Source organism: Canis aureus, chromosome 8 (assembly GCF_053574225.1).
Source record: "Canis aureus isolate CA01 chromosome 8, VMU_Caureus_v.1.0, whole genome shotgun sequence".
NCBI classification, from domain to species: domain Eukaryota; kingdom Metazoa; phylum Chordata; class Mammalia; order Carnivora; family Canidae; genus Canis; species Canis aureus.
The window spans coordinates 46,808,865-46,825,690 of NC_135618.1; the positions used below are offsets into that span (position 1 = coordinate 46,808,865).

Genomic DNA, 16,826 nt, shown 5'->3' on the forward strand with positions numbered 1-16,826 from the left:
AAGCAGGCTCTCCACTGAGCAGGGAGTTCAATGTGGGACTCGATCCCAGAACCCTGGGATCATGACCTGAGCCCAAGGCAGACACTTAACCGACTGAGCCACCCAGGCGTCCCTTCTTTCTTTAAGATGTATTTATTTATTCTAGAGAGTATGCAGGGGGAGGGGCAGAGGAAGGAGAGAGAGAGAGTCTCAAGTGGGCACCCTGCTGAGCATGGAGCCCTATGCGTGGCTCAATCCCAGGACTCTGAGGTCTCACCCTGAGCGGAAACCAAGAGTCACATTCTCAACTGACTGCACCCCTGGGTATCCCCATATACCTCCTTTTCTAGCAGAACTAGCTTTAATGTCACCGTCGACACACCTGAGCCTGACACAGGGCTCAATCCCAGGATCCGTGAGATCCTGGATATATTTTTCAGCTGGAAGTTTGTACGTCTTAATCCCCTTCACCTATTTTGCCCACCCTCCCAATTTTTCCATATGCATCTTCTGTCTTTCAGATTAGAGAAATCCTAGTAGCGTGAAGCAGTATCCGGTAGGTTTGATTTGCATTTCCCTGGTGACTAATGATGTACATCAATTTTTTTTAAAGATTTTATTTATTCATGACAGAGAGAGAGAGAGAGACAGGCAGAGGGAGAGGCAGGCTCTGTGCAGGGAGCCCGATGTGGGAGTGGATCACACCCTGGGCTGAAGGCGGCGCTAAACCGCTGGGCCACGGGGAATGCCCTACATCAATTTTTCCTGTGCTTATTGTTGGCCATTTGTAGATCTTCTTTGGGCAAATGTCCATTCAGATCCTTTGCTTATTTAAAAAATTGGATCATCTTGGGGTTGCCTGAGTGGCTCCGTCAGCTAAGCGTCTGACTTTGGCTCAGGTCATGATCTTGGAATCCTGGGGCCGAGCCTCGCGTTGGGCATTTTGCTCAGCTGGGAGTCTGCTCGTCCCTTCTGCCCCTCCCCACCACTTGTGCTCTCGCTAATAAATAAATAAGATCTCAAAGCAAACAAACCAACCATTTAGGGACTCCTGGTGGCTCAGTGGTTGAGCATTTGCCTTCAGCTCAGGGCGTGATCCGGGGTCCTGAGATTGAGTCCTGCATGGGGCTCCTTGCAGGGAGCCTGCTTCTCCCTCAGCCTGTGTCTCTGCTCTTTGTGTCTGTTATGAATAAATTTTTAAAAAATTTAAAATATTTTGAGAGAGACAAACACACAGAGATAATGACACAGAGAGCACAAGAGGGGAGGAGGAGAAACAGGGTCCCCACTAAACAGGAAGTCTGATGTGGGGCTCAACTACAGGACCCCAGGATCATTTATCATCTGAAGGCAGATGCTCAATCAACTGAGCCACCCAGATGCCTCTAAATAAAATCTTAAAAAAAAAAAAAAAAAAAATCTACAGTTTCCACTTTTCTCTCCAAGCCCATCACCCTGAAATAATCACAATCCAAATTTTATCTGTGGTCCATCACCACACTCATTATTTCTTTTAAGACCCAAGGATTGATGAGGGCCTCTTATGGCTCATAAAGTTCTACTTGGAATCTTGGTGCTGGGCACATTAACACAGGGAAAATAGTAGCATTTTTTTTTTAAAGTAGACTCCACGCCAGTGTGGAGCTGGAACTCACAACCCTGAGATCAAGACCTGAGCTAAGATCGAGTCGGACATTCAACCGACTAAGCCATTCTGGTGCCCCCCAAACAGTAGCAGTTTAAGGATAAAGAAATATAGGTAGCGTAGAGCCTTCAAATATTTAATAAAATGGAAAGATTTCTTTGCTATTTAAATCCTTACACAGCTGACAGGGCATCTGGGTGGGGTGTAGCAGGTTAAAACACATCTGACTCGTGTTTTCTGCTCAGGTCATGACCTCAGGGTTGAGATCCAGCCCCATGTTGGGTGAAGGGTCTGCTTAAGATTCTCTTTCCCTCTCCCCTCATCCCCGGGTCACATGCAAGCAATATTTAACAAAAAATCAGCCACACACTCACTCTCGTAACCCTGAGAGTATGATTCACCGTTGCACAGACTTCCCATACTCTTCCTGGCCCCTGCATAGACAGACCACTGACGGCTCACTGCCCATCAGCCAGCTGGGACGATGCCTAAGCCTTAGAAACCCAGCAGCATGACCTGTGCCTTTTCATTGCAATTCAGAATTTTCACCAATTCCCCCACCGTGGCTTTCCCTCATCAAAAAATGAGCATCTTGCTTAAAACGTTTAAATCTGCCATTTATGAGAGAATTTTCAAATGAAACAAAGGGACAAGGTAAAACGGGTGCTCATGTTCAATCAGGACAAAGTCACAGGCCAAAGAATCACTTGGTGTTGCAAAGTCCTTATTTGGTTAAAGGTTGGATTAAAAACCATACAGCTGTCTCTCTCCCACTCCCAAACTCTGTCCCGAAGAGGCAGACTAGCATGATTATGTACATGAGTTTGTCTCTGCCAAACAGTACTTTAATCTCCATCTCTGAACACGTGAAGCAAGTCTGGCTGTGTTCCCAGGTCATCTTGTTTCTGTGCAAGAACAATTGGATTATGCTAATGCGCTACATTAAGTGTATACGCGAAAGCTACAAGAACAGCCCAATGACAATTTTTAAAAAATATTTATTATTTATTCACGAGACACACACATAGAGAGGCAGGCTCCCCGCAGGGATGCCTGACTCAATCCCGGATCCTGGGATCACGTCCTAAGCTGAAGGAAGATGCTCAACCGCTGAGCCACCCAGGCGTCCCATTTTTTTTTATTTTAGGAGCTTTTGTGACGTAAGGAGTTGATGTCACAATCTAATTTGTGAGTACTAAAAACCAAAAGCTCTCACTCCTCTGACTTGCTGGAGGACCACCTGAAGCTGGACTTGTTTCTGGAGCACGTTATCTTGGAAAGCAGGCTTCATTGGGCCTCTGCTGTAGGACAGTGCCTCCAACACTTACTGCCAGGGACATGGGCCTCAATTCAAATCCAGGGAGAGGCTGAGTACTTCAAGAGTCCTTTCCTGCTCCAGAATATATTTGATGGTCATCCAAAGTGTTCCCAGTGTACATGGGAGTAAATCCACGCAGGCTGAGGGGTCTGGATTCAACCCGGTGCCTCTACCCATGGCTCCCTGTTGACTAACCTCACTGAATGCACGCTAACTCAGTGACCCACAGACTTGGCCGACGACCACCAAAACCAATTATTTTGATCTCAAGGGTCCTTTCCAAAACCCAGCAAGGGTTTCTCGTAAGTTCCACAGTGAGCCCACTCTAGGCCTGAGGAGAAGCACTGGGAGGGTTTGCACAAACCAGGGTAACGGAGCCTCAGTGAACAGAAGGTGGAAAGCAGACGGGGTAAGGACCACATGTTAGGGATTCAAGTCAAAGCAACAGTGTCGGGAAGGCCCGCATCGCTCGGCAGTAAACGGCAGGCTCTAGTAAGTAAATGGACAGCCACAGAGAAGCAGAGACAAGCGCTGTATTTTCCCTGTCATATTAGCAAATACACAGAAGGGCAACTTAAAAAACGGATTTATTTCACAACTACTGGTTCTCTTGTGCACGAACATACGTCAGAATTACCTGCAAAGGTTCTAAAAAATATTTAAGTCTTGACCTCACGCCCGGAGAAGGCTGCAAGGAGTGGGGGCTTGGGACTCCGGCATTTTCAAAAAGCTCTTTGGGGAGTTCGGAGGTTTCCTTCTGCTTGAGTCTCTTGATTGTTAGGTTGACTGGGGTACTTTGCGCTTTTTGGGCCACTGTTTGGGGGTGTGGGGAGCTTTTTTTGCAGATTTATTAGCAGTAGTAAAGAACCTGGCTCCTGGCTTTTTGGTCTTCTGTCTTGGGTCTTTTTTCCCCAGTGAAGAGTTTCTTTCTTTCTCTGCCTCTTCTTTGATTCTTGGCTTCTTCTCTGGGCCGTTACCTGGAGTCTTGGCCTCTGCAGCCTTCGGGGTCTCCAAACCTGGACAGGCCTTTCTCTTTTTTCCACGGGGTCTGTTGGGACCAGGACTCTTTTTTTGAGACTTCTTTCCTGCAGCGTGGTTTTGCACCTAAGAAAAAGCAGAGTAAGTCCAAGGGAAAACAAATCCTGATATTGTAACTCCAAGAGCTAGTATCTTTTTCATGTCACCCCTAAAAGGTATACCTCAATACAATGAGATGGAGGTGGCTTTGCCTTTTGCCTCACAGGCATTTTGAAGGGCACCTGTTTTCCATTAAAAACTATAGCAAGGACCCTGGTGATCTCCATCAGGTCCAGTCAAAAGAGAACCACCTTTGCCCTTGGTAGGGACCCCTGAAGTGCCCAGTGGGGGCATCACAGGGAGCCTGTGCCCCAAACCTGACTCTTCTCCACCTTCAGTAATAAACGCCTTGCCTGTGGGTTAGGACAGAAGGTTCCCAGCCTGTGTGTGTCAAAACCACCTGGGTGGCCTGTCGGGAAACCCTGCTTCCCAAAGGCAGACTGGGAGTCTCTTAGGCAAGTGTGTTGCACAACAGGAGGCCTGCACTTGCCAGGACCTCAGGTGACTGCTGCTGGACAGGACTCCAGCGATGGGCACGTCCAATATGGGAGGACGTTAGAGAGACGACAACAACCAGCAAAGCAAAACTTCGCTTTTTTAGTAAATGTAAAACAACAGGATTATTATGGGAAATTTGGAAAACATAAGAAATGTAAAAGAAACAAAATTCTCTAATAACTATAGCACACAGTATTAACTACCTATTATTCACTACCTTCCCCCCACAAGTGTGCATACATTTAAAAGCCAAATGTTGAGGCGCCTGGGTGGCTCACTGCAGTTGAGCATCTGCCTTTGGCTCATGTCATGGTCCTGGGGTCTATGTCAAACAGACCTTAAATCTGTAATTTGGGATGGAGCCCCACATTGGGCTCCCTGCTCAGTGGGGAGTCTGCCCCTGCCCCCCACTCATGCTTTCTCTCTCTCTCTCTCTCAAATAAACCAATCTTTAAAATAAATAAACAAAAGCCAAACATTATGCCCTTTCCCCAATAACTTCATTAGCATCTCCAAGGACACTATGAAGACTTCCTTACTGAACATTATTTTGAATTACATATAAAAACTATTGCCAAGGGTACATGATGTGTCCTCATCTGTGCCTCTACAGTGAACGATAATAAAACTTCTGTATGTCATTCCCCGGATCCTGTTTCCTAACTACGGGGCAGGGCAGGACGCACCATTAGAAACGGAACCACTGCCCAAATTTCTCCCGACCTGCATTTTAAAGCCATGGGCAGTGTTTCCTAGAATTATAATGAATATCAATAAAAAATACCTCTATGTTTTCTTTTGCTGGAGTCCCTATTGGTATGAGGAGTGGGATCTCGTCTTCGGACTCGTCTTGCACCTTCTGCTGGGTTTTTCCTTTACCGGCCTCTTTCTTCTCACGAGCTTGCATCTTCTCCTTCTGTGGGGCAGGGTCCTTCGCAACAGCATCACTAATTTTGGGGTCCGCATCCTCTTCCTTTGGGGCCGATGCAGCCTTTTTACCCTGTTTCTCAAGCCTTTTGTTTTTTCTCTTCTCTTTTTGTTTTTCACGATTCTCTTTTTGTTTCTGTTTTTTCTTTGCTTCCTACAAAATAAATAAACAAACAAACAAACCCACACAAGACCCCAGCATAATTTTAGTAAGGGATACGCTTGTTGGCAAATAAATGGCACAGATTTAGCACTTCCAGTTCTTATGAACTGTAAGCTCCTGGAAAGTGCCTCAATCTGTACCAACTCTGAGCAAACAAACCCTGTTATCAGCATTTGCACATCAAGTCCACTTTGGTTTTGGCTCATAGTGCAAGATGCGTGCTCTGTGAATTACACGTTGGGACTCAGAACCCGGGTAACTGAAGTATGCAATCAGAGCTTCTGTAAAAGCTGATCTTGTTTATGGGGGACTAAGGAATTATCCTAAATGTAGAGTATTCTGATGTGATTTATCTCAATAAAATTGTTTCAAAAAAACTCACAACTGATTTTTTTCCCCCTACTTCAGGGTTGTGGCTGAGAAGTTAAAACAGCAACTTTACACAGCTAGAGGTCCATTATCCTAACTACATAGTCACGTTAGGTAACATCCATAATCGTGTCCAATTCCATTTTAACCAGCAATTCCAACACTTTCACAAAGTCCTCAAATGAATCTGCTGACAATTGGCAAAAAACTCAGATTCCTTGCTTCTGAGAACAGCAATCTGTTTTTTTTTTGGATCATCTTCCCAATGAAAATAAATAAAAAATTAGGGTTAAAATATATTTAAAAAAATTTTTTTTTTCTTGAAGTCATCAGGGAACCAACTACCTGCAAGACATTTTTAAAACAAAAACCCAATGGGTAAGTGAGCCCAGAAGCAAATTTTGCCAAGAGTATTTGCTGATCTCTAATTTTTAACAGGGAGTCCAAGCGGATGGAGAAAAATCAAACGCCAGTGTCTACACCAGGCAGGGATTCTAAGAGGAACTCCCCATGATAAGCTGGGAGGCTAGTGAGATACTCTCAGGGTAAAGATGAACAGGAGGCGGAGCTGTGCAGACTCTCAGCATGGTTTGCTCTGAAACGTTCAGGGAATCTCAAGCTTTAAATGTGCTTTCAGGGAGCCCTGGACCCCAAGGTACCCAAGAGATGGAAATGGAAATCCTCTAGATTAAGATCTTCATCCTCCACCTCCAATTATTTCTACAAAAATTTCCCAAATGTGATGACCACAACACAAAGACAACTGAGCCCACAAGGAACCAGCAGATGCACAGACCAGCTGTGACACCAACACTGGTACTTCTCGACGGATCAGACAACAAATAATAATGTTTAACATGTTCCAGGAATGAAGGTGAACTGGAGGGCTATTTACAGGTAGGTAAAAAGAAAGTAAAAGAAGTAAAGTCAATCTGAAAAAGAACAAAACGGGCAGCCTGGGTGGCTCAGCGGTTTAGCGCTGCCTTCAGCCCAGGGTGTGATCCTGGAGACCCGGGATCAAGTCCTGCATCCGGCTCCCTGCATGGAGCCTGCTTTTCCCTCTGCCTGTGTCTCTGCCTCTCTCTTTCTCTGTCTCTCATGAATAAATAAATAAAATCTTAAAAAAAAAAAAGTGACCTTTAGAAGAAATAACTAACCAACCCAAATTAAAAACCCACTGAACACGATTAACAACATGGCTAAAGAACAGACGTCTGGGTGGCTCAGAAGATGAGCCGCCTGCCTTCTGCTCAGGGCATGATCCAGAGGTCCAGGCTTCTTGTGGGGAGCCTGCTTCTCTCTCTGCCTATGTCTCTGCCTCTCTCTCTGTCTCTTGTGAATAAATAAATAAAATTAAACACACACACACACACAAACATGGCTAAAGAAAAGTGCTAGCAAACTAAGAGAGGTGACTGGTCTAACACATAGAAAAAAAATCTGAATTTTCTCTTGTTCTGGCTTTTTTGGGGGGCAGAGGGGCAACAGTACAAATAGTGCTAAAAACCTGCAAACCCAAACTGAAAGGTTACCTGCTAGCCTAATACAATCTTAAATTCTGTCCATAAAAAAGTTTTTCTTTTTTTTTTTTTTTAAGATTTTATTTATCATCATAGACATAGAGAGAGAAAGAGAGAGAGAGAGAGAGAGAGAGAGAGAGGGGAACAGAGACAGAGGCAGAGGGAGAAGCAGGCTCCATGCCGGGAGCCCGATCCTGGGCCTCGGAGGATCGCGCCTTGGGCCAAAGGCAGATGCTAAACCGCTGAGCCACCCAGGGATCCCCCATAAAAAAGTTCTTAATAAACTAGATTTAGGTTTTCTTTTAGCTCCTCTTGCCACTACACAGGCTCCTGCTGAGCCTACTCAGCCCTTATCACTGACTTATCAATAAACACAAGATCCGTCTACCTCAATATACTTTATTCACACCACTACTAAAGGGTCTCACATGAAAAGTGGGAACAATGCACACAAGAGCCCAACCACTGGAAAACCAGTGAAGGTCAGGCAGGAATGGAATCTGCTCCTCTTCATGGGCCATGTTTATATCTGTGATTAAGTCTACCTGGTATTTAAAAATTCTACTCACCTTTTTCCTCTGAATACGAGTGCATATTCCCTTGGCTTCATCCTGACAGCTGACAAATGAGGAAAAGATGGGCAGGGAAGCTGACCTCTCTGTCTTCACATACAAGAGTTTCACGCTCTCCCACTTCTGCAATAGACAAAAACCGTATCATCAGTCCATGTCCTGCTTCTTTTATTTATTTATTTATTTTTATTTTTATTTTTTTTAATTTTTATTTATTTATGATAGTCACAGAGAGAGAGAGAGGCAGAGACACAGGCAGAGGGAGAAGCAGGCTCCATGCACCGGGAGCCCGACGTGGGATTCGATCCCGGGTCTCCAGGATCGCACCCTGGGCCAAAGGCAGGAGCCAAACCGCTGCGCCACCCAGGGATCCCCTCCTGCTTCTTTTAAACGAACAATCAATGGGCGCATCTGTAAGACCGCACCTCTGGCAACTTTTGTGAAAGCCTCTTCGCAACAGCGATGATGTTATCAACGATGTGTTCAACCTCCATTCCAGTGTGGCCAACGCGGATGGTACTGAAATTTAATACACTATTAGACAAGTGATTTTAAAAAATGATTTGTTTTTCAAAGTAAAGCACATTCATGTGAGAAACGTGAAAACATGACCCTTAAAAAAAATTTAAGGCAGAAACATTAAAATCTTCAGGGTTTCACTATTTTTGTTTTTGCAGTTATTTTACAGAACTGGTATTTTTTAATACTGAAATTCAACTAATTTACATAGTGTAGTATTAGTTTCAGAGGTAGAATTCAGTGATCCATCAGTTGTATATAACACCCAGTGCTCATTACATTAGTGCCCTCCTTAATGCCCATCACCCAGTTACCCCATCCCCCATCCACCTCCCCTCCAGTGACTGTTTGTTTACTATGATTAACAGTCTCTTATGGGGGACGCCTGGGTGGCTCAGCTGTTGAGCATCTGCCTTTGGCTCAGGTTGTGATCCTGGGGTCCTGGGATTGAGTCCCGCATCCCTCTACCTGTGTCTCTGCCTCCCTCTCTGTGTGTCTCTCATGAATAAATAAAAACAATCTTTAAAAAAATAAAATAAAATAATAAAATAAAATAAAATAAATAAAATCTTAAATAAAAAAGTCTCTTACGGTTTATCTCTCTCAGATTTCATCTTGTTTTATTTTTCCTCCCATCTCCTATGACCTTCCACATTGAATGAGAGCATATAATTGTCTTTCTCTGATTGAATATTTTGCTTAGTTTCAATGTATTTTAAAGGGAGATTATCTTTCATATTCTAGAAATGCCTTGCTCCTGAAATCATGTCATACTGTTAAGCGGTGATGGAAGAGCTGTGCTTAACGAAGTGAGGCCTATGGGTTTGTGGGCAGGGCTGGAGGAAGTTCTACCTTCATTCTAGAAAACACAAGTCAGAGTCAGCCCTTGAACTTTCCTGAGGAGGGACTGTTCTGGAAGGAAAGACCCCCTAGAAGGGATGCTTGCATCATTATGGTCCCCTACCATGGCCCAGCTGTCATCCCCTAAGATAAACAGTTCTCATCCCTCCTGTAATAGCGTCCTCTGGCCAAGGGCAAGACCATCACTTCACCTGAAACAGGGTGCAGGTAGACGCCAAGTGGGAAGATCCTCTATCGCTCAGCCACTGTGTACCCTGTTCCTGCCAGTCCCCACCTTTCCAGGTGGAAGGCAGGCTCATGGTCTGCTGGGCGTCACAGCATGAAGAGGCAGAGCTGGTGCTCTCACCTCCCTCCAGCCACAGACAAGACTCTGCCCACTGTGTGCTCACTGCCACCTGCAAGCACACCCTTGAGTTCCCAGATGGAAAGATGACAAGGAGGGAAGGAGAGAGGGGAGAGGGGGAAGGGCATGAGGAGAGAGAGAAAGAGAATGAATGAGGGGCTGCAGGAGGAGGGGGTATGAAAGGAGAGCAAAGAATGGTCTGGGTGTTTGTGCTGTTTGTTCACTGTCCACAACACTCCCTAAGGAAAAGAGGAGACCGCTGCTGCCTCCCCCCACCAGCTGCTCATCCATCCCAAGACCTCAGGCCTATGACCTGCTAGTTAATCACTTCCCATGAGCCACTACTTTGGTGTCTGCCTATAACCAGAGCCAGGGCCCAGGTCTGACAACCAATTCTTCTTAGCTGCTTCATTATAGCCAGTTAAGGGACCACCACCTGCAGATAAGACAACCCCAGAAAACCCTATCTGGCCCACCATACTCTGATCTGCCCACCCTGGTGAGCAGAGTCAAGATATCTTGGCAGTACTGTTTTACGGTGTGTGCCACCACTGGATACTCAGAGGCTCCTGGGGTATCTTTAGGAGGGGCAGTACCCTACAGCTCTGCCCTACGGGCAGCTGCCCATCCCCAGACCACAGATTTCCCAGTCAGATTATTTTTATTTTTTTTCTTTTTTAAAGATTTTATTTATTTACTCATGAGAGACACAGAGTGAGAGGCAGAGACATAGGCAGAGGGAGAAGCAGGCTCCCTGTGGGAAATCATTTGAAATCATCATTTCAAAATGATTCTGAATATGATTAGAAGGCCCCTCCTCCTGCTAAACTGCCAAGCACTCAAACTTAACTGGCCCCTCAGCCCTAATAAAAAAGGTTTAGCCACATTCTCTGTCTGCTAGGGTAACCACCACTACCCTGAAGTCCCGGGATCGAGTTCCACATCAGGCTCCCTGCATGGAGCCTGCTTCTCCCTCTGCCTGTGTCTCTGCCTCTCTCCCTGTGTCTCTCATGAATAAATAGTATCTTTTAAAAAAAAGTTTATGGGCAGCCCAGGTGGCTCAGCGGTTTAGCACTGCATTCGGCCCAGGGCCTGATCCTGGAGACCCGGGATCAAGTCCCACGTCAGGCTCCCAGTGTGGAGCCTGCTTCTCTCTCTTCCTGTGTCTCTGCCCCTCTCTCTCTCTCTCTCTGTGTGTCTCTCATGAATAAATAAATAAAACCATAAATAAAACCATAAATAAATAAATAAATAAATAAATAAATACAAAAAAGTTTATGCAATTATCATCAAATGAATCTAAGATTGAACGAGGCACACATGGATACTTTTTGCCTACCTGCAAGAACCACTTTTAGAGATGTTTAAGACAGTGCCACCTATGCATTCATTAATCTCCCTGGATAAATTCTTGGCCAGAAGGTTCACAGGTACAGGAACTCTGTAACAACACACAGGTACTTGGAACAGAATGTATACACATCTATGACATTCACTCTGCTCAGATTCAGTTACCACCAAGAAACTTACTTCTTTCTGTGGTAGAAATGTCTCCCGAGGTGTGACGGTAAGAGCCGCCTGATTCTCGCATCAGTAAGGAAGAAATCAAAACTGCCCAAGAGGCGGAGCTTGGCTTCATAGGCTTTATACTCCTTTTTTAGAGTTCGGAGGGGGATAATCTAGAAAACACAAGAAAGAGTAAAAACATGAAATGTTAAGAACTTGAACAGAAAGGAGAAACACTCAGGCTAATAATTTGTGCCCAGATCTTAGAATGTCCTAGAGCCACAGTTTAGTAAACACGTGGAGATCGCCAACACATGCCAAGCACTGTACTAACCGCTGGGGACATAGAGACAAATGAGCTGGGACGCCAGATAAAGAAAGGACACCAACAACTACAAACCACAACAGGGAAGCACCAAGTCAGAGGCAAACCTGGGATTTTCTGGAAGTGCAGACTATGATCTAACAGAGCAAGCTTCTGTAAAGCCTTCAAGACTTAAAAGTTACTGATATACACATTAGCTTTTAGGTGAGGGAATCTTAACAGTTCATCTATCATAGAGAAGATGGAATATGCCCTACTAAAGCCAAGGAAAACTGGAAAAATTGTTTTAAGTGATTTTATTTATTTATTCATGAGAGACACAGAGAGAGGCAGAAACATAGCCAGAGGGAGAAGCAGGCTCCCTGCAGAGAACCTGATGCAGAACTTGATCCCAGGACTCCGGGATCATGCCCTGAGCCAAAGGCAGATGCTCAACCACTGAGCTACCCATGCACCCCCAAAATTTGAAATAATTAAGTAAAAAATTAAATTCCTAGGGGGCGTCTGGTTGGCTCCATCAGTGAAGCACGTGACTCTTGACCTCAGGGTCATGGAGTTCAAGCCCCACGTTGGGTGGAGAGATTACTTAAAAATAAAAATTTTTAAAAAGGAATGGATGGATGAATAAAAATAAAATCTCTAGGAAAGAAATACTGGGTTACTAGGTAGTACAGGAACCTATTATTTATCACTTCAATTAAAAGACTGAAACAGGGGCAGCCCCGGTGGCGCAGTGGTTTAGCGCCGCCTGCAGCCCGGGGTGTGATCCTGGAGACCCGGGATCGAGTCCCACATCGGGCTTCCTGCATGGAGCCTGCTTTTCCCTCTGCCTGTGTCTCTGCCTCTCTCTTCACTCTCTCTGAATGAATAAATAAGTAAATCTTAAAAAAACAAAACAAAACAAACAAAAAAAAATACCTTAAAATGCTAAATCTTTAAAAAATAAAAATAAAAAAGACTGAATCAGATCTTTTCATTGTCCTGAAAACATTAACCACGCCTGACCTGAGAAATGGTTTTAATTCCATGCTTGTTCAAAAGCTTCTTGTAAAACCGTTCTGTGTTTTCAGGAGTTAAATTGGGTTCATCCTTGGTAAGTAAACAAATATCTGTTAAATCTGATCGAATACCATGAGGCAAGGCCCTGCAAAATACAGAGATGGAACAGAAGAAGAAAGTATTAGAAGAGACAAAAATGTATATTTCTAGTCCATGGAATACACAATAAATTCAGTTATTTCAACAAATTTCATTTTATTTAAGCAAATACTCTACCAGGAATATTTAAAAATACATCTAATTTTCAATGGTACAGAAAAGAGATTTAAGATTCAAGTAAATCATCAATAAAATATCAATTAGGGTGGCTCAGTCAGTTAAGCATCTGACTCTTGATTTTGGTCCAGGTTGTGATCTCATGGTTCTGAGATCAGCCCCACATTGGGCTCCATCCTGGGTGTGGAGTCTGCTTAAGATTCTCTCTCGCTCTCTCCCTCTGCTCCTCCCCTCCATATAAACAAAATAAAACAGAATATCAATTAATATGTGGGATACAACCAGAGTTAAAATATAATCAAAGACTATGCAAAGTAGCGCACGTGAGGTTATTATTTTATAAGTTGTTATACGTCGACGTGTACTATAGTGTGCTAGAACTATCTGTAATATCAGGATAGTTCTGGTTCAGAACTTCACCTTGCAGAAAACTCTGTACACAAAATAATACAGAAAACATGGAGCAAACCAACAGGGACCAACAAACGTATGTTATTACAGTTGAGCCTTTAAAATTTTTTTTTAAAGATTTTATATTTATTTGAGAGAGAGTGCACAAAAGCAGAGGGGAAAAAAAAAGGAAAAAAAAAAAAAAGCAGAGGGAGCGGCAGGCAGAGGTAGAGGGAGAAGCAGGCTCTCTGCTGAGCAGGGAGCCCAATGTGGGGTGGATTCCAGGAGCCTGGGATCATGATAAGCCGAAGGCAGATGCTTACCTGAGTCACCCGAGAGCCCCCAGTTGAGTCTTTAAAACGAGAAAAAGGTGTAACCCATTTCTTAGGCCTACACGTCCTGAGGAAACATTTCCTTAGTCTAAGAGGCGAAGGCGCATGACTAGCTGAACAAGACGGGGAGTGATATGGAGCCAGGAAGTGGTAGCAATCATCATGAATAGAGTAGCTGGGAAGATATCTTAGAGGTGACAGGGCTTTCCAGAAAAGAGAAACTGCCTGAGCAGAGGTGTGGAATAAAGAATGCATGAGGTATACATAACTGACTAAGGTAACTTGCTGGGGCAGGTTTGTGGTCAGCAGTTAATAGAGAATCTGAGGATCCCAATTTCTAACCATCCTTACCAGCCCCATGACCCCACTCATGGGGGAAAAAAAAAAAGAAAAAGAAACCACCTCTCTGATATACTTTCTTCAGCACAACTGGCTTTTTTGGAGACTTCAAGAAATGAAAGACTTAAAAAAAAAAAAAGAAAGAAAGAAAGAAATGAAAGACTTCACAGAAGCAGGGGTGCCAGATAAAATACAGCACAAGTTAAACTTTAATCTTTCTGTGAGTTTTCTTTTAGTATTTATGTCCCAAATATTACAGGGGACCTATTTATACTAAAAAAATAACTTGTATTTTGGGGCACCTGGGTGGCACAGTCGGTTAAGCATTGACTCTTGGTTTCGGCCCAGATCATGATCTCCCAGTTGTGGGACTGAGCCCCCACATCCAAGCTCTGCTGCTCAGGGCAGAGTCTGCTTAAATTTCTCTCTCCCTCTCTGCCCATCCCGCTCATGCTCACGTGCACATGCTCTCTCTCTCTCTCTCTCTCTCAAATAAATAAACCTTAAAACAAAATAATACAAGTTTTATTTGCTGGCAATTCTGCAGAGAAGGCATCTCTGACCTAAGAGTTCTACCCATAGCAGTAAGAATGTGTGATCACCATGGGTTTGTTTTCCAGAAAGCGCTCACTGCCAAGTTTTTAATCATCTGCATGAAGGAGTCTGGGACCTCAGGAGTTTAGCTTGGAACCAGCATGATATGGAAAGATAACAGAATCTATACAAATACAAAAGCTGTCTCATTTCTTCTAAAAACCAGGTTCCGCATCCAGTAGAACTGCTAAGGTGAACTGTCCACCCAGCCCCAGAAAACTAGTGAAATGTTTAGGAAAGTTAAGCATGCCTGAATTTGTTTTGTTTTGTTTTTTAAGGCACAATTACATATTTCAACTCACATTTTTATCTTGAGTTTCCAAAGTTTCCACCAGAAACAAAAGGGCGATTGTTAACCGCTAGACAGAATGACCAAGCAGATAACAAGGTCAAAGGCAGAAAATCAGAACTTACAGTCTGACCCTCAGTTCTTTACTTGGAATCTTCCATAATATCACCATTAAAAAGAAATTCTCATTCTCATTCAAAAGCAAGCCATTCGCGTTCTTCCTGGACCTGGAGTGTGCCAACAGTGCTTCCACCGCTTTTCGAATCTGCAAAGTGGAGAGACACACAAATAAATTAAATCTCAATCTAATTTAATTTAGCATTTGCCCCGTCCTCCCGCCCTTTTTCCTCTTGAAGTTCTATGTGAATAGCATCTCCATCAGGATCCTACAACTTGGGATCAGACTCCATCAGAAACCACCCCAAGGGATCCCTGGGTGGCGCAGCGGTTTGGCGCCTGCCTTTGGCCCAGGGCGCGATCCTGGAGACCCGGGATCGAATCCCACGTCGGGCTCCCGGTGCATGGAGCCTGCTTCTCCCTCTGCCTGTGTCTCTGCCTCTCTCTCTCTCTGTGACTATCATAAAAAAAAAAAAAAAAAAAAAAAGAAACCACCCCAAGATTGCGCTCAGCACCCGCCCACAGAAAAGGGCCTCTCCCACGTGAAGGCATCGGGCCAGGTGGGAACATGTTTCCCGGGCCCTCGAGGATGAAGGCAGAGATGCCGGGAAAAGCCGAACACACCACGACCAGCATTTAGTGAGCACTTACTATGTGCCAGGCCCCGGCTACAGCGCGTCACGGGCCTCGCCTCCTCTGATCCGGGGGAGGAGCCGAAGCCAGCGGAGGCCCCTTTCAAACCCGGGGTCACTGAGGCTTGCAAAATTAAGCGACCTGCCCAGGTCAACTGGTAGGGAAGCAGAGCCGGGGGGTGGGGGGGGGGATGGTCTCACTCCGGGACCCCCGGCTGCACTTTGCAATGCACCTGGGGCCCAGGCCGCAGGGCTCGGGGGCGGCAGGCGCCTCCCCGCGGGCAGGCTGAGCTCAGCGCCACCCAGCGACCCTCCCCGCAACTCCGGGGGCGCCCGCGGGGGCACGGAGCCTGCACCCGGCACCCCGCGCCTCCCAAGCCCACCGCCACCCCCGCTTCAAAGCCCCACTCCCCGCCGCCCCCTTGCTCACCTGCCCTTTGTCCAGCTGCTCCAAGCAGGCCGGGGTCTCTGGAGCGGAGGCCGAGGCTGCGGTTGAGGACGACGGTGACGGCGGAGCTGAACCCTCCATGTCGCTCTCACCTCGTGCAAGCGTGCGCGCGGGGACCCGGGGCTGGCTCCCCGTGCGCACGCGCGAGCCCTGGCCCGCCGCCGGAAGGGGCGGGGCGGGACGGGCTGTTCCGTCACATCCGGAAACTCGGGGTCGGAAGCACAGGAAGTCCCACCCGCGGGGTTTCGCCGAATCGGGTGCGGCGCCCGGTGTCCGATCTCCCGTGAGGCGCGGGAGCAGCCTGGCCACTCCGGGCTCGCCCTCTGCCCCGGGGGACGCGGGGGGGCGCCTGGAGGCGGGGAAGCGTGCGGCCGGAGAAGTACAGTGCCCGCGCCCCGTCCCCCCGCTGCCACCCGGGTCCCGGAGCCTTCCGGGGTCGGCCCCCGCACGTTCAGGAAATACTCGTTCTGTCTCTTTAAGGATAACTCGGCTTATTTATTTTTATTTTTTTAATGTAAGATTTTATTTATTCATGAGAGACGCAGAAGAGAGAGAGGCAGAGACACAGGCAGAGGGAGAAGCAAGCTCCGTGCAGGGAGTTCGACTTGGGACTCGATCCGGGGACTCCAGGGTCACGCCCTGGGCTACAGGCGGCGCTAACCGCTGCGCCACCCGGGCTGCCCTCGGTGCCTGGGTTTAAACGTAATCTTTTTTTTTTCTTTTTTTTTTTTTAAACACAGCTAGTACTCTGGTATGCCCGTCGCTCTGTTCGTTGGCTCTTCCTCCCC

The 16,826-nt window shown here is 46.0% G+C and overlaps 1 protein-coding gene across 2 annotated transcripts; it reads right to left on the bottom strand.

Moving 5' to 3' along the window:
* Positions 1–2,604: 2,604 nt before the first annotated feature.
* On the bottom strand, positions 2,605–16,183 carry RSL1D1 (ribosomal L1 domain containing 1). Of its 2 annotated transcripts, XM_077906662.1 has the most exons (9): positions 16,021–16,183; positions 14,967–15,106; positions 12,628–12,766; positions 11,322–11,470; positions 11,131–11,232; positions 8,494–8,587; positions 8,066–8,191; positions 5,302–5,598; positions 2,605–4,046 (listed from the first exon to the last, which is right to left on the bottom strand). In XM_077906662.1, exons 1-9 carry the CDS (start codon positions 16,117–16,119, stop codon positions 3,720–3,722), a joined length of 1,473 nt encoding a protein of 490 aa, XP_077762788.1. In that variant the 5' UTR covers positions 16,120–16,183; the 3' UTR covers positions 2,605–3,719. The 2 variants fall into 2 exon arrangements, with proteins under 2 accessions (XP_077762788.1, XP_077762789.1); XM_077906663.1 differs by lacking the exons at positions 14,967–15,106; positions 16,021–16,183 and adding an exon at positions 14,855–14,966.
* Between the last annotated feature and the right edge of the window lie 643 nt (positions 16,184–16,826).

Coding starts and splice junctions, on each gene's coding strand:
- RSL1D1 (XM_077906662.1), bottom strand. CDS start 16,119: ATGGAGGGTTCAGCTCCGCCGTCACCGTCGTCCTCAACCGCAGCCTCG. Junction 11,471..12,627: donor GAATTAAAACCATTTCTCAG/GTCAGGCGTGGT, acceptor TGTGTTTTCTAG/ATTATCCCCCTCCGAACTCT. Junction 4,047..5,301: donor CAGCAAAAGAAAACATAGAG/GTATTTTTTATT, acceptor GCTTTTTCTTAG/GTGCAAAACCACGCTGCAGG.